We start from the raw sequence: 26,217 nt of genomic DNA on the forward strand, positions 1-26,217 counted from the left end.
CCAAGGCAAGATTGCCCCCTACAGGGTATTTCCAATACTTTGTTCAATCAGTTTTTAAATGCTTCAAGCCATGGAGCCTACACTTCTCTTGGGAGCCTGAGCCACGGATCTCCTCATTAGGAACTGCTTCCAAATACCCAGCCTACATTTTTCTTTTGTTAATTTCATCCAATTACTGCAAACTAGATCTCCTTGTATCACTCTACATAATCCCTCTCTTTTTTGGGTACTTACTTCATTCACAAGACACTGTGAGTCAGATAATAAGAAAAATACATGTACACAATGGCATTGGTATTCCCCATGATTCTGTAAATGTGATCACTGGTATTGGGCATGGACCTTTCAAAATCTGTATGCAATTAAAGAAGGATGGTGCCAGTAAGTGTGCAGTAGTCTCGCCCAGGGCTTATCTGATACACATGCTTGGAAAGGCAGGAAATTTCTTTCAGATCTCTTTTTCGTTTACTATAAGAAATAAATATGCAGCCTTATTAGCCTTGGTGGCGGCCAGTATGGTTTTTTAGGTCGTGTGCTTTCTGCTGTTGTGTGTTGTTGCACTCCTAAATTCAAAGCTCAAGAGAGATGCTTCTTTGCCCTAATCGTGCTGACTCCAGCATGTTTATCTTTCCCTGATATGCTATCTTCATCAATTTTACCAGCCCCCAGATGATTGCACAAGTTGCTGTCCCCATGCATCATGCTGAAACCTGCTTCTGAACCAGTGCAGAAAGAGGAATTTGTCATCAACTCTTCTGTTCGCTTGACAATAACACAGCCTAATATTTCATGAAAATGAAGTGCCCAGAGCACTCCTGATAGTTTACAGGTGTGATAAAGGACAGTCAGATGGATATTGTCAGCCATTAAACAGTTTGCAATAGCAGAGCTCTGAAAAGAAAACAAAGGTCTGTGGGCCCTTCTCAGTGTCAAATGTTGTGTCAGTGATGTAAAGAATGATGCTATGAGCAATTCTGTACTCAGGAGAGAAGAAGCCCTTTCTGAGAGCTTTCTACCTACATGCAGGACTTCCTCATAACCTATGTTTGCTTTGAGACATCAGTATTGGTAGCTTTGCACTGTAGAAAGGTCAAGCATAATTTTTATAAGTTACCAGGGCTGAAATAGTCCATTCTTCTCTCTTTCTTTCTGGGCAATTGCATCAGGAATCCAACTCCCACAAACCCATATAATGCTTCCCTCAATCAATCACAGAAACCCTGCTCCTGTACCTTGTTGGGTCTCTTTATTTGAGATCAGCTCAGTTGCCTTGCAAACTTTTGATGCCTCATTACAAATTGCAGAGAAACATGAAGTGAATATTGTTCCCAAAGACAATGCAGACCCATCAGCTCACTGCATCAGGCTGACAAGACAGTATGTGCCAAGAGGGTTACCTGTGTGGCTGGGGAAGCTGGTGGCATACCCTCAACTTCAGTCTTGACTTTGCTGCGCTTGTGAATTACTGGATTGACTGTGCTGCTCACGGCTGACTCACTGCTATGCTTGTTCTAGGAAAGAAAAATTGGGAGTGATGTGGCATTAGGGTTTGAAGAAAAAATACAGCCTCATAACATCATGACCAGTTTATGGCAAACTGGTAAGGAAAAAGAACTGGGCTGCCCAGGACACAGACCTAGTACTAGCTGTCTACACTGGGTGAATTTTACCCATTTGGAGTGTGCACAGAGAGAGAGAGAGAGAGAAAATAAAGGAAAGAGGGAAGGCCTGAAAAAAGCAGTTGTGCATATTTACCGATGCCATTCCCCTCTCAGCCACTGCTTCAGTTTCAGAACTCTCTAGACCCTGTCAAATTTAGCCAATTGCTGATTAACACCCACACTGCCACCCTGCCACCCCAAGAACAAGCCATGGTTTATTTCTCAAAACAAGATGAAATAACATGGTAAGAAAGCAAATAGTTTCTATATTCTGCTTTCATGTGGTATTTTCTTTATACTGTGTGTGTACATGAGAGGTGTACACACTTGGCTGTGTGCCAGAAAAAAATAAGAGCGGCTACAAGAGAAAAAGCATGTGGCACACACACAAACAACAGTCAATGAAATTAGAATATTAAAACTGTAATGACATTGCTGTTAATTACTCAAGATCCGTACAGTATTTATGTAAACGGACACTCCACTTCCACCACCTACATTATTTTGGAATGAAATAAAGCAGAAGAAAACAAAACCAGTCAAATAACCCTTCAATGACAAACCAGAGTGTGCAGTCCAGCACCCATGACATACTTTAGAATAAACAACCAATCTAGACAGTCTACTCCAGAATAATAAAATACAAGAACAAACTGAAATGGGTATGTAATGGAGTGAAATAAGTCTTTTGGTAGTGACAAAATGGTAGTTTAAACTTCCAAGTACTGAGAGTAAGAAGCAAAAATTATTAAAAATATGCCATGTGTACTCACTAATATTCAGCTGGTGTGTGTACTCAAGGTATACATATGTTTGGTGCCTGTGCATACATTGTGTATGGCTGATTATGAAAATTGGCCCCACAAGTTTGTAAAACAGACAATAAAATCAATACAATTTACACCCAGACCAAGAGCCCATTTCACAAATTTCTTCCCAATGTCATTTGAAAAGTGTGTGTGTGGGGGTGGTGGTGGTAAAAATTCCTCTAGACTGGGTTTCTAAAATGAAAACCAGCCCCTTCTTTAGCAAAAAAGGGAAACTGGGATCTGACGTGACCACCAGTCCTAAGATGCTTTGCTTTCTGTGTCTTAGCAAACAAAGTGAGGGAAAGAATATGGTGGTTTTAAAAACATCTGCATGATTTACAACATTAGCAGAGGAGCAGGTCAAATAAAGGAAAAGCAGATTGGTGAAAAAACTACTTGAATTTGATTCACTGCTCTTAGACTCCAATATAGCCAAGTGCTTAAGCATGTGCTTATGTCCCTGTAACTTTAATGGAACCTAAGAACTTAAGTGTTTCGCTAATAGAGATAGACTTATCCATATGGCTAAGTGCTTTGCTGAATAAAGGCCCTAGAGGGTCATAATATGTTATTTGTAAATATGCATATGGCTGCTTCACAGTCACAAAAATGCTTTGTAGTTACATCTGATGTTTGCTGTTTGCTATTTGTCACTCTTCTGTTGAAAAGTTTCATCATCCAGTCAGGGAGTAGAAAATATAACAGGGATCTCAAACTCAAATCACCACGAGGGCCACATGAGGACTAGTACATTGGCCAGAGGGCCGCATCACTGAAACCTTTTCATACAACGATACAAAAGTATAGTCAAAAATGAAAAAAAAAGAGTAATATTGTAAGCTATTAAAAGTCAATGTATAAACTTTTTAAAAACTGTAATGCGAAGAGGGGTTTTAATAAAATATAAATACTCAGTAATGCACCTCACTCAAACAACAAAACACACATTTACTTTTAGAATTACTTCAGTTAAAACCCTCTCCTCCGCCCCTGGCCCCGCCCCCACTCCACCCCTTCCACGAGGGCCCACCCCACCTCTTCCCACCCTTTCCTCACCCCCATTCCAACCCCTTCCCCAAAGTCCCCGCCCCAACTCCGCCCCTTCCCTGCCCGTATTCCAACCCCTTCCCCAAATCCCTGCCCTGGCCCTGCCTCTTCTCCACCTTCTTCCCTGAGCGCACCGTGTCCCCGCTCCTCCTGCTCCCTCCTGGAAAGTCCTAAGTTCCGTCAAACAGCTGTTTGTAGCGCTGGGCTGTAGGCGGAGGAGTGGCACGCTCGGGGGCGGGGGGGAGAGGGAGGGTTTGGGGAGCTTGGCTGCCCGTGGAGTCAGCACCTATGGCAGGTCGCAGGAAATAACTCTGTGGGCCGCATGTTTGAGACCCCTGAAATATAACATGACCAATCACATGAACAACAGAGTCACCATGTGCATTATGGGTGAAATCCTGTCCCTACTGAAATCAATGGGAGTTTTGCCATCAGTGGGGGTAAGTTTCCCCCAAGTGGTCTACTTGTTGTAACCCATCCATGAGTCTTTGCTCCCCCCTAGACAACATTTATAGAATGATGAGACTGCTTGATATCCTGGATGGGACATCTACCGCTTGCACCGATGAACACTGGATACATGAGCAGAATTTAGGAATGGCCTGATAACTTAAACCAAGAAAAATTCTGAATGCATTTAATTTTTGCTCAGATATTCAGATGTGCTGACCATCCACAACTCTAACTAAAGTCAATGAGAGCTGCAGATGCTCAGAACCTCTGAAAATTAGGCCTTATTTCATCAGCTCTAATGGATACGCTTTTTCAAAAGCAGCTAAATTTCACTGCTTGGCTGTATTAAACACATCACATTACCTGAGCTGGCTCCTACCTGATTAGAGTCAGAGATGCAGCTGTTGTTATTAGTGATCTGAGCGGGAGCTGGGTTGACAGAGATAACAGCCATGTGTTGTCGTGGAGGGAACGTGGGGGATGGCTGGATCAAAGGTGGCGTATGTCCAAATGCTGAGCTCAAGCCTCTCTGCTGACTCAGGATCTGCTGGTAAGTCACTGGGTTGATGGGATGGGGGAAGCTGAATGCTGGACTGCAATAAATATACAAATACAGGAGGGAAAATTACAAGGAGAAGTTATTTTAAAAAATGAATTAAAACCGTGGCTAGTGATTGGAGTAAGGGTAGAACTTCCTGCTGATTATGGGAAAGAGGATAAAATAGGGAAACTAGATTTTCTTTAATCTTCCATGATACACACTATGGAATATTTTTGACACAGATATTATTGGTCTCATCTGTACTTTGGCATATTTATGGACCCCTTCTATTCACACACAATACTGCTAGAGATTTCTTTTTGTAAGGTGTTTGAAAAGTGTGGATTACAATGGGGGGAAAACCCACACATCTTGCTTTGCAACAGTGCAAGGTTTTTCCAGGTAGACCTCTTTTGCAACTTCCCAAGCTTGTGGCTACACTACTCTTAATACAGAAGTGAAGTCACCTGGCTCTCAGGCCCAAATTGAAGAGGGAACATTTACCAAACAATTTCACATATTTAAAACATATGAAATTTACCCGGCATTCAAATGAGCTGGATGATGGCTCATGGGACTACTAAAATATGTAACTCTTCTTCTGCAGGTCACTAGTTCAACCCCAATTTAGATCACTCATAGCCAGAAATCATTCCCATCTAATGGTTATTTGGTTGCCAGTGTGGTTTCAGACCAGGATGTAGTAGACACGCCATAAAAACTATCCTCAGAACTGCCAACTTCTAATTCTGCTGCTGTCAATCTGGCACTTTAGGGGCTGATCCAATGAACATTTATATACATGTATCTTTACTCACAAGCAAAATTACCCACAGGCACAAGTGCTTGCAGGACTGGGCCTTAATTAGCAGTATGTTCATGTTTTTATTTTAAATAATAAACTTGACTAGGCAATTACGGCTGCTTCTATTCTAAACCAGTTAATGACAACATGACCAAAAAGCAAAGGCCAAAGTTACTACCCTGTTAAAAAGCCCTTGTGGCTAAATAAATGTTAATGGTTAATGACATAATAAGAGCTGATGACAGGTTACTGTAGAGCAACTATTCTATATAACAGAACCATCAGAAAACTCACTTTATAACATATGACCATCCCTCTGTGGTGAGATGCATTAAATTGCGTCACTGCTGCCACTGATGAAATTTTAAGTGGTTAAAAATAAAAAAAGTCAATCTGTACACAATTTATTAGCCGTTAAACTGTTTTCTATGTATGACACACACTTAAAATTCTTAAGATTTAACATATGCCTTGTAAAATACATATTAAATGGTTCTAAATTTATTATTATTATTGTGGTAATGCCTAGAGGCCACTAGTCAGGGATTGGGACCCCACTGTGCTAAGCAACGTAAACAGATATAATGAAAAGATAGTTTCTGGCTAAAACAGTTTACAGTTTAAGTATAAGACAAGAGACTTGAAGTGGATACAATAGACAGGGAGAACTCATGGGAACAGTGGGATGATAAGTATGATGAGTAATTAAAATCTTGAGGTTTCCTAAAGCTAGAATTATAAGTACTTCAAAAAATGTTACCTGACAAAGCAACTTTTCAATTAAATGTCTAACTTTTTACTAACAATAAGAACAATCATTTTTTAGGAGTGCATAGCTTCTATGAACTCTTGCATTTCTTTTTAGGTGTCTAGAATGACATTATCAATAGGGAAAAAAAACAGACCTAACTTCTCAGTGGTAAAAATAATAATACTACAGTGTGAAACCTGCCTTAAGCAACCACTCAAGGAGCTGACAACATTGGTTCCTTTAAGGTAAATGTTTTCTAATTAAGGATGGAACAGAATTTTACTCAAGAGCCTAGATTTTTAAAAATCAGTGTTTAAAGTTAGGCTCCTAAATCCACACAGGAATTATTTTTTTAAAATTGTGGCCAATACATTTGGGGATACTTTGAGGTACTAAGATGTGAGATTTCCTAATTAGGCCAGTCAAACCATTCATAGCAAACATTTTAATAGATGAATTTAGCCTTTCTTCTGCTTGCAAAGAGGTATGAACATATTATTATCAATAAAAATCTGGCAACCAATATTCCCTCCCAGAAAAATATATACACTCTACAGTACCATCATATCCACCATTGCAGAAGAAACAGGCTAAATGTAGATTATATGCACATACATGAAATCAAAGAGAGGTTTCATTGTCATATACAACACAGACCCAATGTACATTTTTGGAACAAGATTCCATACAATCCCAGATGGCCAAACCTTAAAAGGTTCCTTTTCTACAGCTTTCATTCTGACAATGGAATAATTATATAGGCACAAGATCAAAGAAACAAAAGTCTAAATGGAGCTGCTCCAACTGCTTTACCTTATTGCCCCTGCAGATAAATGGCCATAGGAGCCACTAGCAGCAGAACTACTTCTGGAGTTATTAATATAAGCCACCAAGGAATTAGGGGAGGTCCTGATCATTGTCTGAAGATCAATGCTGGCATCAGACAGCGGGGATATGGAGAGGGCTCGCTTTCTGCTTAATCTTGGAGTAACCCTTGGGCTTGAAAATCTTGACACTGTAGGAAAGAAAAAAAAGTGTGCCTAGTTAGACAAAAGCAGGCGCTACTTGTTTCAGTTTTTATAGGAAGAATAAATGAAAGCAGTTAGCAGCACAGGACCTTGCCATGTAACATTTATTTTAGCGTTGGGAATGGGATTTGACCTGGGAACACATGGAAGAGTTGTGTACACACACACACACACACCACACACACACTCTGTGACTCACATACACTACAGAAAAATTCTTTTTGTTGCCATGACAGTGATTCTTGTGGAAGAGAAGCAGCAGGACTCAGGTGAATAATTATAACAGGGATTCTTGACTGAGGTTGCTGAACTCAGATGCAGCCTTTGGTTTTGCCTGATTCTCTAGCTCTCAGGAGGTCTGATTCCACCACACAGGCTCTTCTTGAGGCCCAGATTCAACAAGGAATACAAGCCTGGGATTAACTTTAAGCATGTGAATAATCCCATCATTGAGGTTGATGGGGTAGTTTGCTGAATCAGGGCCAATAAGCCCTGAGTGTGGATTATCACTTTCTCATTTGCACCACTTCTGCACTGACATAACTTCAGTGGCTTCTCCAGTGCAAGGGAGAGAAGTGTCTGGCTACCATTTTCTTAAAAAAATAGGGCCCAATCATGCACATGCTCTGTGTAAGGGGCTCCTGGGGTCTGACTCAAAGTCCATTTAAATCAATGGGAGTCTTTCCATTGACTTGCATGGACTTTGGGTGAGGCCCTTGTTGCATTAGCAATGACTGCAGGATCTGCTGTCTAATTTGGGGCAGGGACAGTCTTCGTGCTGTGTGTTTGTACAGCACCTAGCCCAGTGGGGACCTGCTCCATAACAGGGTTCCGAGGTGCTATACAATTCACAGTACAAAGAAATAACATATCAATAACAGTAACACTTTTATTCATTTTGATTTCCTAAAAAGCAGATGAAATGCCGATTGCTAGAGTTTGCTCTAAATGAAGAGTCTGCAGGGTGAGTAACAAGCTGTTTATTCACTAGAGGAGCCTGGATAAACACGAGATTCCAAAGGGCCCATTTTTAATTACTTTTACCTAAAAATAATTAACAGATGTATTTATTCCTTCATTCTTTACTCACAGCTGGATGCTGTAAGCTTGCAGGGAGACATGGCATTCTTCTTTCCAAACTGAGTGGTTTTCAATGCCTGCTTTTAAGGTCCCTGCTGCACAAAGTGATAACTATGGAACTACTTATTATTGGCCAAAATTATACGCCCCAAATTTTACATTAGAAGGGACTGCTTGGCTCATAGGGATGATAATGGGACATGATGCCGTGTGCATCTCATCCCTAGAAGAGCTGGCTGGAATATGGGGTACGGGACAATCATGATTTCACCCCTCCATTTTTCAACAACATTTTGAAATTTCTGACCAGCTCTAATCGTTAGTTCAGATCCAGATGAGGTGAGCATCAGTTAAAAAACGTTCCCATATGATGATGGTTTGGGGACCTATGTTAAATGGGCTGGAGGCCTGATTCTTAGCAGAGGGGCATCTTTCTTACCAAAAAACACCATCAAACTGGGCAACGGTTGGCACCCTTGTTGGCATTCTCAGAAGAAGGGCTCTACTGAATGAGAAAAGGGGGAGAGCTGTAGAGAGCTTCTTGTGTTCATGTGAATACACTTATAGATACCTGGGTGATGGGCAAGGTTTAAGAACCAAGAGTGATAGAAGTACAGCATGGGGATGGAGACTGCACTGCACTGATCTCTAGATCCTTTCCAAGCTTAGGGGTGAATGTAGGGAAGCTGCTGGCCTTGCTTTCAGTCCTTGGAGGACAAAAGAGAGCTTCAGTCTCTGGGACTGTCAATCAACACCTTGCACCAGCACTTAAATTAACTTAAAATTAAAAAGGAAAAAGCCTCTGAAGATTACTCTGAACACGGTGATTTTCAATGACTTAGCGGTAAGAGAAGTGGACTGGAATAGCACCACATCAGAGCGGAAGGAGAATCTTAGAAATTGTGTATGTGCATTTGTCTAGGGAGGGAAGGAAATGAAATGAGCATTGGACAATGCAGAGCATCCACTTAATGAAAGAGGTGAGACTCCAAGAGCCTAGAAAGTAAATTAAGAGTTTTAAGAAAACCTATTTGACAGCTCAAGCACAAAGTGCAGGCTCTTACCCTCAGAGGGGACCTGCCAGGACCTGGACCCTGTCAGTCAATCAGGCATGAAGTCATTTCCACCTTACCTGGTTTTGGTTGTGGGAGTCTGAAATAAGTGGAGAGCTTATACTGGATTAATTTGGACTCTCCCAGCACTTAGGTGCGTTAGTGATTGGAACATGTGACTTCAAAGGGCAAATTCTCCCCTGACTTACACCGTAAATCAATGGGGTTGCACAGGTTGTAGTCAGGGCAGAATTTGGGGCTGAGCTTTGCAAAATATTAGAGGATCAGATCCAAATGTTTGACTGAGGCCTATCTACATCTGGAACTGTTGGTCACATCGAAAGTGGTGGGAGCAGCATATATACTGTGGTAGGTCACCTATTTTTCTAGGCTTTTATATTTAGAAGATGCTACTGCCGTGTAGTCCAAAATGACTACCTGCTAGGCTCCTGCTAGCCTGCTAATAGCCCATGTGACAAACCCAATCAGCATTCAGCACCTGCATTTCAAGCCCCTTTCCTCAGTAGGTGAGAGTGCAGCGTTACCAATTCTTTCTTTTCCAGCAGCTGTCTCTGCTGAGCCCCTACCTTGCAGGGGCCTTATGAGGATAAATACATTAAAGACTGTGAGGCACTCAGGAACTTATATGGCCCCCATTACCACAGTTATAGTGTCTAAGATAGACAGGCAGATGGTAAGGGCTCTTGTTTTTCCATTCCTGCCTCTCCTTGGGGCTAGGGCATCAACGGGGACCAGTTACTATTTATGTAATGCCAAATGTACGTTAGGCACTTTACAGACAAACACGAGGACAAGAGCCCAGCCTTGCAGACAACACATAGGTGAGCGGTGGTGAGATGGGATATAACAAAAAGTGAGGGACAGAGCAGCAACATAGCCAATGTGTCTTGCAGCTTCCTTGGTGTGTCTTAGATCTTCACAGCTGGCCATTCATTAACCCTTCCTTGCAAGGTGTAGTAGGATTTCACTTCACTTAGTGCTCCCAATTGTTTTGTATTGGTGCACTCATATACATCGCACCTCAGGATAAATGAGTTCTAGGCTCACAACAACCCTCTGTGAGAGGGAAGCTCTACCGCAACCCTCATCTGGCAGATGGGGAACTGAAGCACAGTGACTTTCCTAAGGTTACACAGTCAGTCTACAATAGAGGTAGGAATAGAACCCAGGTCTCTTAAAGCTCAAGCCAGAGTTCAATCCATTAGACCACCCTTACTACTAGCTCTCAGCTGTATAGGAAGCATTTGGATTGATTCTGACCACTCCTTTCTGCAGTTCCATTTCACGGCATCTCCCCAATCGCAAGGTGGAACTGCCACTTTATTGTGGCTAACGTTAATGCAACCCAGTGTTGCCAGCTTCTGTGATATTACTGCAAGTTTCACAATCTTTGGAGTTTTTCTTAGAACTTCTGCTCCTGGAGATACGTGATTAGGTGAGAATCATGGCTTTCCTTTTCGTTCTTACAAAAATAAGTGTCTAGCCCGCATGGTTGTAAAGAAAAGCTTAATGTGACCCAAATGCAACCTAAAGTCTCAAAAGCGAGAAGTCAAATATAAAGAACTCAAAATGTTATTTCAAACAAATCTCATGAGTGACAAGGCTTCGGGGAAGCCTGACTCCTGATTTTTGAACGATTGGGGTTGGCCACACTGAGGCTTATTCTTGCCAGACTTAGTGCCATCTAAGTGGCAAGCTGGGGATGGACAGGCAGATTTAAGGATGCAAATGCATTATGGATGCAAACGTTTCCTGAAAAAGGCAAGTCTGCTAATAGCAATAAAAACACTGCAGGATTTGTGTTAACCCATTTGAACAGTAAAGTCTACTGCTGTAGACTTGGTGCTGCTATTCCTGTAGACATGGTGCTGCTATTCCTGATCTGATGTGAAGGTAAAAATGAACTAAACAAGCAGAGATTGTCTAGAACCAAAAAGTCAGAAGCAAAAATTGTCCAATCTGGATATGGACCTCAAACATTGCAGATGGCCCTTAAAAACTCAGGCCTGAACAGACATCTGCATCCAAACCACCCCAAACTTTAGGAATGTTCCAATCTGGATTCAGATCAGAACCACGAGGCTGGGGCCTATCTCTAACACAGAATACAATTTAAAATAGCTTATGTTAACATTCTGGGTTTGAGATAGGCCCCAGCCTCGTGGTTCTGATCTGAATCCAGATTGAAAAATTCCTAAAGTTTGGGGTTGTTTAGATCCACAGTTAGTTCCACCCATGTAGGAACTGGAGGCAGCATAGTCAGATGGCTGGGGCATTGGCCTGAGACCAGGGGCGGCTCCAGGCCAAGTGCGTGCTTGGGGCGGCAAGCCACGGGGGGCGCTGGTCCCGCGGCTTCGGAGGACCTCCCGCAGGCACGGGACCAGCGGACCGTCCGCAGGCAAGCTGCAGAAGGTAGCCTGCCTGTCGTGCTTGGGGCGGCAAAATTCCTAGAGCCACCCCGCCTGAGACTCCTACTCCCAGCTCTGCCAGTGAGCTGCTGTGTGACCTCCGGCAAGTCATTCAATGCCTCTGTTTCCTCTCACATCATTTGCCTTGTTTGTTTAGACTGTAAGTATTTTGGGGTAAGGACTGTCTGGTATTATATGTTTGTACAGCACCTAGCACAATTGGGCTCTACTCTGAGTTGGGGCCTCTAGGTGCTACTCTACTACAAATTCTATCTATCCAGATAGAGATATTGTTTTCTGCATTTGCATTCCCCCCGTCTTCTATTCCTGTAACAGAAGGAAGCAGGCCACATCTGACAGTCATATTTATCTCTGTTACTCCCACACCTCAAGGGAGATCTGTTTATTAATGTGCCACTTCCCTTGATAAATTACTAAATAGAAAGAAAAGCCTTGTACTCATTTCTCGCTGCTCCTTCCAGTGATTTATGTCCACAGAGCCGGTTCAGCCATCGCTCCCCATTAATCTGTAGAGGGAAGAAGTCCTGACGTCCAACAGAAGCTCTGGTTTTATTGGTGCAACCATTCAGTGCACCCTCCACTGCACGCAGGTATATTCTTTTTTTTTTTTTTTTTCCTGTGTAAAACTCTGCTGGAAGCTGTCAGATTCTGCAAGCTGGGCTGGGACTTTTCCAGCACAAATCAAGTAATATGCATTTTATTAGTGTCTGCTCTAATTTAGATCTTCCAGGCACTGTGGGATGTGTAAAGTGGTCTGATCGAGGATCTGTGAGGCTGAGTGTATGTTTTACACTAGGGTCTCTGTGATATTAGGGGTTTTCACACATAGCTTTGACCTCAAATCATGTTACACACGAATGATTCCTCTTCCAGTGTGGATAGCAACACAAAGTAGCCAAGAAGGAAGGTGGCTAGGGAATAGAAAGTTTGTTTTACTACATAGAAAATAAGTAGTAACACCCAGAGGAGAAAAATATATCTATGATAATTATCCAAAGCAGGTAATTATTAGCATCATGGACACTGTTAATAACCCTAACCTGCACCACTTTCCGCTCCAAGTGCAAGGCACATTTCTTTGACCTTGCCTTTGTTTATAGAAACACATATCAACAGGCCTGTTTAACTATAAAAACAACAACAAAACAACACACACATGCTACCGAAACAAGGCACTTCACTCCACACGCTTCTCCTTCTGGGGAGCGGATTCGAGTACAAAAAACACATGACAGATATGTATTCACATTGCACCGTGGGAAGTCATTCAGGCACTACGGGGATGAGCATGGTATAAAAACCTAGAATAGAATAATACTATTGGCCTGACCTAATCCCTTACGGCGCCACACACTATTATTAGATGATAAACAGCAAGACAAATAACAATGAAGAGACACCGTGGTCAGGTTTGTCTCTGGAAGAGGAACTTGGGACTTCTAGATGTAAAGCATGAGCCTCGACTTCCCTGGGCTAAATGTCCAGCATGTCTCCAGGACACCTTTCTAAGGCAAATTTCATGGAACTTTCCAGATACTAATTAAGCCTCATGATACCCTGTGAGGCAGATAAATATTAGACTCATTTTTCAAACACCTAGGCTTGTGTCTAACCACAATGACCCTTAAAATAAACTCCAAAAATAAAGTCTCTCCCACCGCACACAGCCTCTCCTCCCTGAGGCTCTGGCTTTCTGCTCTCCCAGCATTCTCACTCCCACTTGCCAGGTTTCTCTGTACTTGCTCCCGGCAGCCTCTGTCTCCCTGAGAACTCTTTCCTTCTGCAGGGCTTGCAGCCTGGCATCTTCCTGCTACTCTTCATAGGGGCCAGATGATCCTTGCTCAGGTCTGTCTACTCAGTAACTAGTGTTGGCTGACCTCAGTCCTCTAGCCCTCAAGCCACCCTGTTACAGGCAGTTTCCCTATTCTGAAATTGTTGAAAGGTCCCTTTCAAACTCAAAAATTCTCACATTCCCCACTCAGCTGTACTAAAAAGTGACATTCTGAAGGCTAGACTGCCAGTCAATGGCACAGCGAGACTATCCCAAGAGATGTGACACCCAGTTGCCTGCTCTAGTCAGTAGGTAACACTCTCACTCAACTAAGTACATAGTATTCCTAGCAGGGGTGGTCGTGTTCCTTTAAGAAAAACCCCTGTCCCTCCTGTGTCAGTGGCAGCTGAACTAGAGTGTCTTCTACCACTTCTATTTCAGCTCCAGCTAAAGCCCATTAAAGTCAATGGGAGTCTTTCCACTGACGATGGATTTTGGATCAGGGACTAAATATGGATTTAGCAGCCTATCGTTAGGCACAGAGGCTGGAAAATTTTGGCCTTTATTTTTCATTTAATTTCCCTCCCCCAAACTCACAATGCACTAATTTTTTGAAAGAAAAAACAAAAAAACAGAAAAACCAACCTCATGGCCTGATCCTGATTAGTGCTTAGAATTAAAGGTGCTGAACACCTCTCAAGATCAGGCCCGAAGTGCGTGAGAATGATGATCTCAGTTTTTGTTAAGGTTAGAAAGATTTTATTACACCTACCTTGGAACTCTAGAATGCTTCAACCTGGAATATATATCTATTTCTGATAGTGAAGAACAGAAAATGTTAAGCCAAAAGAATTCCCCCCATCCTTCACCCCCAAATTCAGAAGATTCAAAATGCAGGTTTAAAATGGAATGGGTGTGGGGTTTAAACTAGAAGTTGCACCCTTAACTACGGACCCTTGATGTGGGAATTGTGGCGGGCATCCCACATAAGATCAATACAAATTTTACTTCACTCTCTAAGAAAATAAGAATGGCCACATTGGGTCAGACCAATGGTCCATTTAGCCTAGTATCCTGTCTTCTAACAGTGGCCAGTGCCAGATGCTTCAGAGGCAATGAACAGAACAGATAATTATCAAATGATCCATCCCCTATTGTCCAGTTCCAGCATCAGACAGTGAGAGGTTTAGGGACACCCAGAGCGTGGGGATGTATCATAGAATCATAGAATCTCAGGGTTGGAAGGGACCTCAGGAGGTCATCTAGTCCAACCCCCTGCTCAAAGCAGGATCAAACCCAACTAAATCATCCCAGCCAGGGCTTTGTCAAGCCTGACCTTAAAAACCTCTAAGGAAGGAGATTCCACCACCTCCCTAGGTAATCCATTCCAGTGCTTCACCACTCTACTAGTGAAAACGTTTTTCCTAATGTCCAACCTAAACCTCCCCCCTCTGCAACTTGAGACCATTACTCCTTGTTCTGTCATCTTCTACCACTGAGAACAGTCTAGATCCATCCTCTTTGGAACCCCCTTTCAGGTAGTTGAAAGCAGCTATCAAATCCCCCCTCATTCTTCTCTTCTGCAGGCTAAACAATCTCAGTTCCCTCAGCCTCTCCTCGTAAGTCATGTGCTCCAGCCCCCTAATCATTTTTGTTGCCCTCCGCTGGACTCTCTCCAATTTATCCACATCCTTCTTGTAGTGTGGGGCCCAAAACTGGACACAGTACTCCAAATGAGGCCTCACCAGTGCTGAATAGAGGGGAATGATCACATCCCTCGATCTGGCTAATAGCCATCAATGGACCTTTCCTCCGTGAACTAATCTAGTTCTTTTTTGAACCCAGTTATACTTTTGGCCTTCACAACATCCCCTTGCAATGAGTTCCACGGGTTCACTGTGCGTTGTGTGAAGTACTTCTTTTTCTTCGTTGTAAACCTGCTGCCTATTAATTTAACAGGGTGACCCCTGGTTCTTGTGTTAAGTGAAGGTGTAAGTAACATTTCCTTATTCACTTTCTCCACATCATTAATGCTTGTATAGACCTCTATCATATCTTCCCTTATCTCTTTTCTAAACTGAACAGTTCCAGTCTTTTTAATCTCTCCTCATAGGGAAGCTGTTCAATATCCCTAATAATTTTTGTTGTCCTTCTCTGTACTTTTCCGCCAATTCTAATATATCTTTTTTGAGATGGGGCAACCAGACCTGCATGCAGTGTTCAAGGTATGGGTGTACCATGGTTTTATATACTGGGATTATGATATTTTCTATCTTATTATTTATCCCTTTTCTAATAGTTCCTAACATTCTGTTAACTTTTTTGACTGCCACTGTACATTGAGTGGATGTTTTCAGAGACTAATCCACAATGACTCCAAAATCTCTTTCTTCAGTGGTAATAGCTAATTTAGACCCCATTATTTTGTATGTATAGTTGGGATTATGTTTTCCAATGTGCATTATTTTGCATTTATCAACATTGAATTTCATCTACCATTTTCTTGCCCAGTTACCCAGTTTTGCAAGATCCCTTTGTAACTCTTCTCACTTTACCTTGGACTTAACTATCGTAATTTTGTATCACCTGCAAACTTTTCAACCTCCCTGTTTACTCCGTTTTCCAGATCATTTATGAATATGTTGAATAGCCTTGGTCCCAGTATAGACCCTGGGGGATGCCATTATTTATTTCTCTTCACTGTGAAGACTGTTTATTCCTACCATTTGTTTCTTATCTTTTAACTAATTACTGATCCATGGGAGGACCTTCCTTCTTCTTTCAGGATTACTTACTTTGCTTAAGAGCCTTTGGTGAGGGACCTTGTCAAAGGCTTTTTGAAAGTCCAAGTATACTATATCCACTGGATCATCCTTGTTCACGTTTCTTGATACCTCAAAGAATTCTAATAGATTGGTGAGGCATGATTTTACTTTACGAAAGCCATGTTGACACTTCCCCAACATATCATGTTCATCAATGAGTCTGATAATTCTATTCTTTACTATATTTTCAACCAATTTTTCTGGTATTGAAGTTAGACTTACTGGCCTGTAATTGCCAGAATGGCCTCTGGAAACTTTTCTAAAAATCAGCATCACATTAGCTATCCTCCAGTCATCTGGTACAGAGGCAGATTTAAGTGATAGTTTACATACCACAGTTAATAGTTCTGCAATTTCCTATTTGAGTTCCTTCAGCACTCAGGTGAGTTCCACCTGGTCCTGGTAACATATTAATGTTTAACTTTTCAAGTTTGTTCCAAAACTACTTCTACTGACACCTCAATCTGAGGCAGTTCCTCAGATTTGTCACATAGAAAGAATAGCTCAGATGTGAGAATCTCCCTCACATCCTTTGCAGGGAAGACCAAATGCAAAAATTCTTGGCAATGGCTTTGTCTTCCTTGAGTGCTCCATTAGCACCTCAATCATCCAGTGACCCCACTGATAGTGTGGCAGGCTTCCTGCTTCTGATTTACTTAAGATATTTTTGCTGTTACTTTTTATGTCTTTTGCTAGGTGTTCTTCAGATTCTTATTTGGCATGCCTAACTGTACTTCTACATGTGACTTTCCTGAGTTTATGCTCCTTTCTATTTTCCTTGGTAGACAGCCCCCAGGCTGTACCACATGTTGTACAAAAATCTATTTTAAGAATGTTTTAGAGTGTTTTAACATGAACTCCTTGGGTCTACTTTTCATATCCCCCTACACATATAGCCAGAAGGCCCAGTTATTATGAGCCCAACTCTAGAGATTAGAAGAATAAATATAACTCACATATTTAAGACTAAAAATTACCTGAAATAGCTTTTTGGTACGTACAAACTGCCTTTAAAATGACATGAGACTCAGATGTCTCAGGATCTCCAAGGGCTAAAACCAAGTGCTTTGTATCCCACTTGAAAGCAGTGACTCTCCACTTTCCAAATGGAAAACATATCCCATTTCTAGATTAGCAGCATTCTAAGACTGGATCTTAAAGTTCTCACCGGTACAGGATTAAATACTGTCCCATCCTGGGCATTGGGCCAATCTAACTCTGGAAGGAAATTCAAGATTCATGAGTAAAGAAGGAAATATTTCTTTGGCAGTTTATTACATGGTGCTGCAATTTATCACATACGTCAGTTTCCTCCTTTATCCACAAATCTGGAATTTCTTCCCAAATGTAGACTGTCCCAAGAAAGAAATGTCAGAGACAAGTTTTAGGTTCAGTCTCACTTTAAGGTTCAATCTCGTAACTCTGACAATTTTACACACACACACTGTCTGGGGATATTATATGGATAGGACAGGAAGGAATTTTCATAAAGAAGGATTTAAGTCCTCTTTGCAGCATTAGAAATGGGAACAACGGATCCCAGCTTAACGTAAACACATGGTGATCAGTTGTGAAGTCCTTTATGTATTAATGTGCCTGGGAATATCTAACTATCTTCCTGAACTGACCCTAGAAATGAACTCCTCCAAGCATGGTGATTGACTAACAGAACTTCAGACTGCATCTTTAAAGATAACTTTGTGCTGCAAATCTAAGTGGCGGACAAAGAAGTTGAAGAATCAATTTATCCAGAGGCAGCCACATAATGTACATGATGTACAGACATTTTACACTCCCTCCCTTCCAAATCACAGCCGCAACTGGTGCTTCTGTGTTTCTTCATCCAAAACCTAAAATAATATAGTCTTATTGAAGCCAGCACTCTAATGAGCTGGTCACAAAAAAAAAAAAATTAAATTCTATTCCCAGGCACAGAAGTATCCCCCCCGACCCAGGTTATCAAATTAAATCCAGAGGCAGTAACAACATCATAAAAAGGGGTTTGTGCTTGACATAAGACAATCCCTTTATCAATAAGCAGCAGCCAGCCACAAACAGTCTCAGGATAACTGGTTCCTTATTCCCTTCTTTCCTTCTGTTACAGCATCACACATCTTCCTTTGACTGCAGCAGACGCTGGACATTTGTTCAGGTACCAGGTGATATCCTGGGATCCTTACTTTTTCATTCCCTGGGGTCCTATAAGGCGTAACAGTTCAAGGAATTCTAATGCTTCTCTATGATCCTTGTTGAAAGGCCACATTCTTCTATTTCCAGTGCACAAGGTAACTGTTTAGCAGGCCTAACCTGCATATATAAATTGGATTTATTAGAAACCACAGTTCAGGAGGATTCCAGATAAAGCACATATGGGATGCCGTTGGGCTCTCTCTGTTTTGCACATTTTTTTCTGGGCAGGAGAAAAAGGTTGTCGACTCTTCTTAGAGTCTCACAGTCAAATCACATTTTTATGAGGTAAGGTGCAATTAAAAGCAATGACATTAAAGAAAAACTCTGCATCCAGCCATGACAATTACATTCTTTATTCAGCAGACCTGGGTTCTATTCCCAGCTCTGCCACTGGCCTTCTGGGTGACCAAAGGTTTGAAACTGGGGGTACGTCTTCACTACCCGCCGTATCGGCGGGTAGCAATCAATTTCTCAGGGATCGATATATCACGTCTCATCTAGACGCGATATATCGATCCCCGAACGCGCTCCTGTCGACTCCGGAACTCCACCAACCCGAACAGCGGTAGCGGAGTCGACATGGGGAGCCGCAGACATCGATCCCGCGCCGTGAGGACGGTAGGTAATTCGATATAAGATACTTCGACTTCAGCTACGTGAATAACGTAGCTGAAGTTGCGTATCTTAGATCGATTTTCCCCCGTAGTGTAGACCAGCCCTAAGGGAAGCTGCATCAGTGAAAGTACAGGTTCACACAAGTGCAGGATGACTACACTCTTGCTGCGCCTCAGTGCAGCGACATTGGGGCGACGAAAAATGCCAGTGTAGACAAGCCCTTAGTTATCTAGAAATCACCCCCAAGATTTAACTCAAGTAACTAGAAAGCCTCAGACAAGAGTGCATGAAAGAACCACCACAGGCAGCTGTCTCACTTCCAAATGAGCCTGCAGATGTTCAGATTTCCCCTCACCAGCAGAGAACCTGCTCTGTGTGTTGCTGTATCCAGGGCAGGAAAGGTTTTCTGCTTCAAATGTACATTTCCAAACTTTTTTTTTCTCAGTTTAACACACCAGCTTTGTGTTATTGTGGCCTATTGTACCATGTGGTGTTTAACAGCTGCTATGCTCCACCCTAGAGTTGGCTGCACTTCAGGGGAGGGTGAAGTGATTCTTGTAAAGTTTTTAAGGCAATCTGGGGATCTTTTGGAAGGAAAGGCGCTCTGTGAATGTAACATTTTATTCCAATGACATGTCTGCATTTAATGTGTGCTATTGATATTCCTGCATCAGAAGAACATCCTGTTTTATTACTAAACTATCCGCCTATGTACTTATCTGGTCACTTATTTAACATAAATGATTGGAATAATCTGTTAAACAAAAAACAGAGTGCTGGGTTCAGCTTTTCAAGCCATGGTTTTAGAACAAGCCACTTTACTCCAGGTTTTAGTGACTCGCTGTTCCCTCATCCTGTGTAACTCTGAAACCAAGCCTCTGTTATCAGACAGGCTACAGCCAGCAGAACGTGAACTATGTAATATAGCCATTGCCAAACCCTTTTTATAGGGCGTAGGTCCCAATTTAGTAAAGCATTAAGCATGCGGTTAAGTCCATCCCTGTTTAGCAAAGGCTTAATTTTAAGCATGTTTTTAAGTCCCATTGACTTCAGGCAAGTTCCGAAGTCCTTTCTTGAATGAGGGCTGTAGTTTACAACCGGACTCAATCTCACTGCTAGTGGCTTTGCTGAGGGGGAGTGAGGAAAGATAATTCAGACTGTCTGAACATGATCAGAGAATAAATCCCAGACTAATGGGTAAAACTCCACATGTGGGCCACAGATTTTTGGGGGGCCTGCTGCTTTTAACATGCTCTTCTTTAAAATGGCCTTGTGGAATTTCACGTCAAGTCATCATTTATTTCCACTATTGCTTAATAGCTTTGTTTCCATTAATGGAATCCAAAACTTTACAGATGGGCTCTCCAGTCACTGATCAAGAAAGCTTTTCTAAAGGATCAAAATAATGCTGATCAGTCTTTAGAGCTTGGCAAAACTCAACCCTCCTGTGCAATACTGACATACACGTGGCTGCATTTAATTAGGGACCTTGTTAAATGATTTATTCCAGAGCTACCTAGGAGAAGCCTGGTAGGAAGAGACCCTTCTGAAGAACAGAAAATCCTAGATGACTTTCAGATAAAAGACAGACACTAAGTATCCTACAGGATGAGGACCATGGTGCATTGAGTGTCAGTAATACGTAGTGGTATTACAAAAGCCATATTTGTTTATCTAGCCAGCTGTTTATCTGGCACTTCAGTGAGCTGCTGCAAATCACTGAAACAAAACACAATTCAAGAAATGCACTAATGATGAGGAAGGGAGGGCCAGGGAATAAATGCAGACCTTGAAGCCTAAGAAGATCTGCAGAGGAAAACTGAGGGTATGTCTACATTACCCACTGGATTGGCAGGTAGTGATCGATCTATTGGGGATTGATTTATCACGGTCTAGTTTAGACATGATAAATTGATCCCCGATCCCTCTGCTGTCGACTCATGTACTCCACCGCAGCGAGAGGCGGAAGTGGAGTAGATGGGGGTTCGGCAGCAGTCGACCCCACGCCGTGAGGATGAGAGGTAAGTCGACCTAAGATACGTCGACTTCAGCTACGCTATTTTCGTAGCTGAAGTTGCATATCTTAGGTCGATCCCCCCCTCCCGCAGGATAAACCAGGCCTCAGAGGTGCCCCCTTGCACCCACAGAGGTCAACCCTTAACAAGCAAGACCATGAGGAAATTATTACTGACCACCTGTTTTGCTTTTTAACAAAACACCCTGTCTAACTTTTGGGTCTGAGGGCTGTGGTTGTGGGGAAGAGCAGAAAAGCACCAGAGAAAAAAGATCAGGATTTTACATATAGGGTATTGCTACACTGTAATCATGGGATGTGATTTCAGCTCGGGTACTCATACCTGAGCTAGCTTTAATCTACCTGAGTAAGTAGATTAGGCCTGGCTACTGGAAAGTGAAGCCGTGACAGCATGGGCTTCAGCATAGGCTGTACGAGCCCACCCAGAACTATGGGTAAATACTTGGGTGGCTGGCCCATCTGATGCCTGTGATGCTGCAGCTTCACTGCTATTGGTCCCCAAGATAGCCAGATTAAAGCTAGCTTGGGTATGTCTACACAAGCTGCAATCACACCCGATGATTGCAATGAAGACATACCCTTAGAATCCTGGTCCTTGGTGAATGTAATTGTTGATGGCAGAAAACAGCTGCAAAGTTTTTATTTAGAAATTTAGATTAGCTTTTATCACTGCAGTGTAAAAAGAAGTCAGTTATAAAGCAATGAAACCTCAAAGTCTTTATGTCTGAAAGGTCAAAAGTAGAATCTCTAAAGTAGTAATGGATCAAGACAGACCCTCAGTTTCAATGCCTGAACTAACCCATGAGCCAATCAGAAGCATGGGATCAGAGAGTCAGGCTGGGTTCTTTCCTTGTGCATCAGCACCTCTAACAAACATTCCACAGGTCACATCATGCCCTCAGTGCTGCCTGTGCAGCCCCCCATTGTCTTTCATGGAGTGAGACACCATGAGGGGAAAAAATCTTTCGTCTTTAAAAATCAATGTATTCTAATCTGAAACTACAGCATGAACCATAATTGTGAGGTTATAACATGGACGGATTCGCTATAGGGCAGAGCCGTGGGTGCTCACGCTACATTTTCATACCTTAACATGATTTTATTTCTTTTCCGTGTAACCTTAACTCTGAATTTTCTGGGTTTAGAACATCTGATTTGGGGACAGTTACAACACCCTTGTAATGATTTTTACCATATACTTTCAACCTTAATTCCATTTTAACATAGTTTTTGTCTGGGACTTTACATTACCATAGGCCCTAAAGGCTCCAACCAAGATTAAAGTCCCCTTGCACTCGGCGCTGTGTAACACATAATGAAAGGCAGCCTGTGCCCCCAAAAGTTTATAGTCTAAACAAAAAAGACAGACAAGGTGGGAAAGGAAACAGAGGCACAAAGAGGTGAAGTGGCTTGTCTGAGATCACGCTGCAGGTCACTGGCAGGGCAGGGACTAGAGCCCAGGCCAGTGCACTATACACCATGCTGACTCCCACATATTTAGCAGCCAAGGTGCCACTCCAAATGGTCATGATTGTTTTTTATATATGGACAAACTTTTTAAACTCAGCTTTTTAAATCAGTAATTATAGTGCAGCCTTGATGTTCTTTAACAACACAGAGAAACCACACACAATAACATCTGCTTTCATCCTCGTGGAGAACAATTCTCTAGGCTCGAGTAAACTTCCCCCAGAGGAACCCTCTGCGAGCTGCCCCCAAGCGAGGGGTAGGCACATTCCCTACTCACCATCTACAGGGCTGAGGTAATCATGAAGATGCGCCGTGCTAGCTGCTCCCCCACTCTGCATCAGGAGGTCCCCGTAAGGATTCGGATGGCTGGCCATGAGCGTCATCTGGTGATAGTAGTCAGCAGGGTTGGCTCCTGGAGGGGGAGGGGGCAAACCAAAGAGGCCTCTCTCTTTTAGATGCTCGTGAGCCACTGTAGAGGCAGAGAGTGCGGAGACAAACATGGGGAAAATGTTTTCACAGTAAGTAAAACTCCAGAGCTGACATTACAGTCTGCCTCAGAACCCCCAAGCCCTCTTGTTACAACTCAGTTTGGTGCTTTGATGACGTGCGTTTGGGCGTGTTTCTGTGGACAAAAGGGGCCTCTGCATTCTTCCATTTCCGCAAATTTATAAACAATCTCTCATTCCCCCTTCTAATAATCCTTCCACATGAAAACAGAATTCACTGCAGGGAGGGGTCTGGAAGGCCTGACCAGCCCACAGCAAAAACGCTGTCAGCATCAACTTTGGTGCCTATTAGCAAAGAAAAAGACAAGTAGAGTACAGTTAACAACCACAGCGCAAGGAAATTAAAGCCGAGATCTAATGTGGAGAGCTAGGTTTAGTGTCTGGCAGTGTAAAACCATTTTGGCTGCCAAAGCCAATTACACTCACTTTCTTCCCGCTGTAATTTTTCAAACCTGCCTCCCACTAGCTCTCCATTAACTTATTTACCATGGTCTAAAAAACCCACAACACAATGCCCCTTTTAAACTGCCAAATAATGAAACTCACTTTGCAAGGCGGTGGGAAAAAAAAATACATGAGCAATAAAACCTCTCTGCTCTATGCGGAGAGTGGAGGTTTGGAATCTTAACACTTGCTTGGGTGAGCAAAACCTAATTAACAGGAACAGAAGAGCCACATTTTAAGGTATGCATGTGCCTGTATCTATCCAAGCTATTTACGTGGCCCTCAGTTACCGCAGCATCTAAACACTTCACAGTCTTTTGATAGATATAGCCTCACCACACTGATGTGAGTGAGGTAGGAAAGTGCTATTCTTCTCATTTTACACACGGGGAACTAAAGCACTGAAAGACTAAGTGACTTCCCCAAGGTCACAGAAAGTCTGCAGCAGAGCAGGAAACTGAACCCAGAAGTCCTGAGTCCCAGCCTAGCACCCTAAACACTGGACCATCCTTCCTCTCTATGTAGATACGTACAAGGTCCAATTTTGACTTCACATACACACTTTTCATATTGATTTCTTATGGAGATACTCCTATGCAACTAAATGAGACCTTACACCGTACTGAAGGAGATATAGATATAGTGGCCAAATTCTCTACTGCCATACATTGATGCAGCTCCAGCGTTACATAAGTAGAGAATTGGGCTCCATAGCGATCTATGCTTTCAAAAGGGTACGTCTGTATTTCAATGTTTTCTGAAATTCTTTACTGAAGCGCCTCCCATTTTTCATTTCCTTCCCTCTCCTACCTCAAATATACAGTGTTTAACATTATCAATCACTCCATAAGCCTGTGTGATGCCTCAGCTCACTGAGATGGGGATAGGGTGACCAGACGTCCCGATAAAATCGGGACTGTCCCGATTTTGAGGAGTTTGTCCCGCGTCCCGACCAGAGTACGGTCGGGATGCCATTTGTCCCCTTGTCTTCGGCGTCAATTTGGCTGAGAGTCCTTCAGTCACGGACGGTCTTTGGCGGTATTTTGGTAGCAGGTGCTTCTGTCTTTGGCAGTATTTTGGCAGCAGGTGCTTCTGTCTTTGGCGGCAAGGTTTATTACCCCCCACCGAAATACCGCCGAAGACTGTCTGTTACTGAAGGGCTCTCCGCCGAATTGCTGAACTCCCGGATAGGTGAGTGTAAAAAAAAAAAAAAAAGCGCCCCCGCCCCCGGCGGTCCTAATATTTTCCCTTTAACATCTGGTCACCCTAGATGGGGAAGGTAGGAAATATACTGAATACAGCCTCATGCTTGGAAGTGTCTGGGTTATTTACACCCAGTGCTGCATCTAGACCAGGGGTAGGTAACCTATGGCACGTGCTGAAGGCAGCACGAAAGCTGATTTTCAGTGGCACTCACTGCCCGGGTCCTGGTCACCGGTCTGGGGGGCTCTGCATTTTAATTTAAATTTAAATGAAGCTTCTTAAACATTTTACAAACCTTATTTACTTTACATACAACAATAGTTTAATTATATATTATAGACTTATAGAAAGAGGCCTTCTAAAAACATTAAAATGTATTACTGGCACGCGGAACCTTAAATTAGAGTGAATAAATAAAGACTTGGCACACCACTTCTGAAAGGTCGCCGACCCCTGATCTAGACTCTATGCACCATGCACAGGTTTTCACATACCCTTTACTTGGGCCAGGACTATTCTGTGGGGATTACTCGTTGAGGGAGGGGAGGAACAGAAATAATGAGGAAGGAAGGGTCAGGTGGCCTCTCCCCCCTACACTAGGGCACCCATCACATGAGAGAGGCTAGCACCATGCGGAAACACTGTAGTGTATAGGAACTGGGTAGTAGCCCTTTAAGTAGTTTTTTTGGTCCCCTAGTGAGCCCTGCCTGCTGTCTTCTATTGCAGACGCCACAAGAACCCAACTGAGCAGCAGAGTATATCCATAATGAGGCCTTGTGTGTTTGTATATAGTTAGTAAACGTGGTTATTTGGAATCCAACTGTGTCCAAGATGTTTCCTCATATTCTTAGTGTTGTGTAAAGAGCAAAGACACAACAAACACTTTGCACAGCTGCGGCCCTGACACAGGGCTGCCGGGGTCCCTGTGGGGACCCACTGCCAGCGAAGCTCAGAAGAGCAAAGACTAGAGTAAAAGGGTACATAATTTTAAGCAAAATATTTATAAGAGAATCCAACAGTAACAGCTCTTCTCACGCTCTGGCTTGTCAATGCAATGATGCAAAACAAATGTGTCGTTACAGAGGAGGGAAAAAACAACAGCTCCCCACTTCAGAGAGCAGCTGTAGATCCTTTGCAGCTGTAGATCCTTGGGGTATAGTGAATGGAGAGCTGGTGAAAAGTGCCAGAGCTCCAAAATAGCTGCAGCACAAGTAGCAGCAGAGCAAACTCCTCCAGCACCGGGTTGGCTATGTGCTTCAACCTTGACCCCCCAAGACCACTTCTAGGCATAAGCTTTGCCATGCGCATTCATTTTCTGCCCTCTCTGTGGAGACTGCCAGTGTGGGTGCCAGCCCATGCCAACGGCTGGGAGAAGGCATATTTCAACAACAGTCGATCTAAGAACTGCACAACTCATAGCATGTCAGCCACTTGATAGCCTGTGGTGCAGCTACAGTTTTAAACCCTCACACTCAGTGTCA

General features: G+C 42.8%; 1 protein-coding gene and 1 long non-coding RNA gene across 27 annotated transcripts in view; one reads left to right on the forward strand and one right to left on the reverse strand.

The window, feature by feature from the left end:
- The window catches only part of GLI2 (GLI family zinc finger 2), a 396,028-nt gene that overhangs the window by 32,525 nt on the left and 337,286 nt on the right, over window positions 1-26,217 (reverse strand). For 23 of the 26 annotated variants that reach the window (XM_039494657.1, XM_039494646.1, XM_039494645.1 and 20 more), the window contains 4 exons: window positions 22,861-23,052; window positions 6,881-7,082; window positions 4,350-4,563; window positions 1,398-1,511 (listed from right to left, as the gene is read on the reverse strand). In XM_039494657.1, coding sequence (XP_039350591.1) covers window positions 1,398-1,511; window positions 4,350-4,563; window positions 6,881-7,082; window positions 22,861-23,052 — 722 coding nt within the window. Of the gene's footprint in view, window positions 1-1,397; window positions 1,512-4,349; window positions 4,564-5,610; window positions 5,670-6,880; window positions 7,083-22,860; window positions 23,053-26,217 lie in introns of those variants that run through there. The other 3 variants (XM_039494647.1, XM_039494663.1, XM_039494662.1) reach the window with 3 other exon arrangements.
- On the forward strand, window positions 6,198-18,465 carry LOC120374653. The gene is made up of 3 exons (XR_005586197.1): window positions 6,198-6,312; window positions 12,155-12,267; window positions 18,378-18,465. It is a non-coding gene; the product is annotated as an uncharacterized LOC120374653 (long non-coding RNA).

This window comes from Mauremys reevesii, linkage group 11, assembly GCF_016161935.1.
Source record: "Mauremys reevesii isolate NIE-2019 linkage group 11, ASM1616193v1, whole genome shotgun sequence".
Lineage (NCBI taxonomy): Eukaryota > Metazoa > Chordata > Testudines > Geoemydidae > Mauremys > Mauremys reevesii.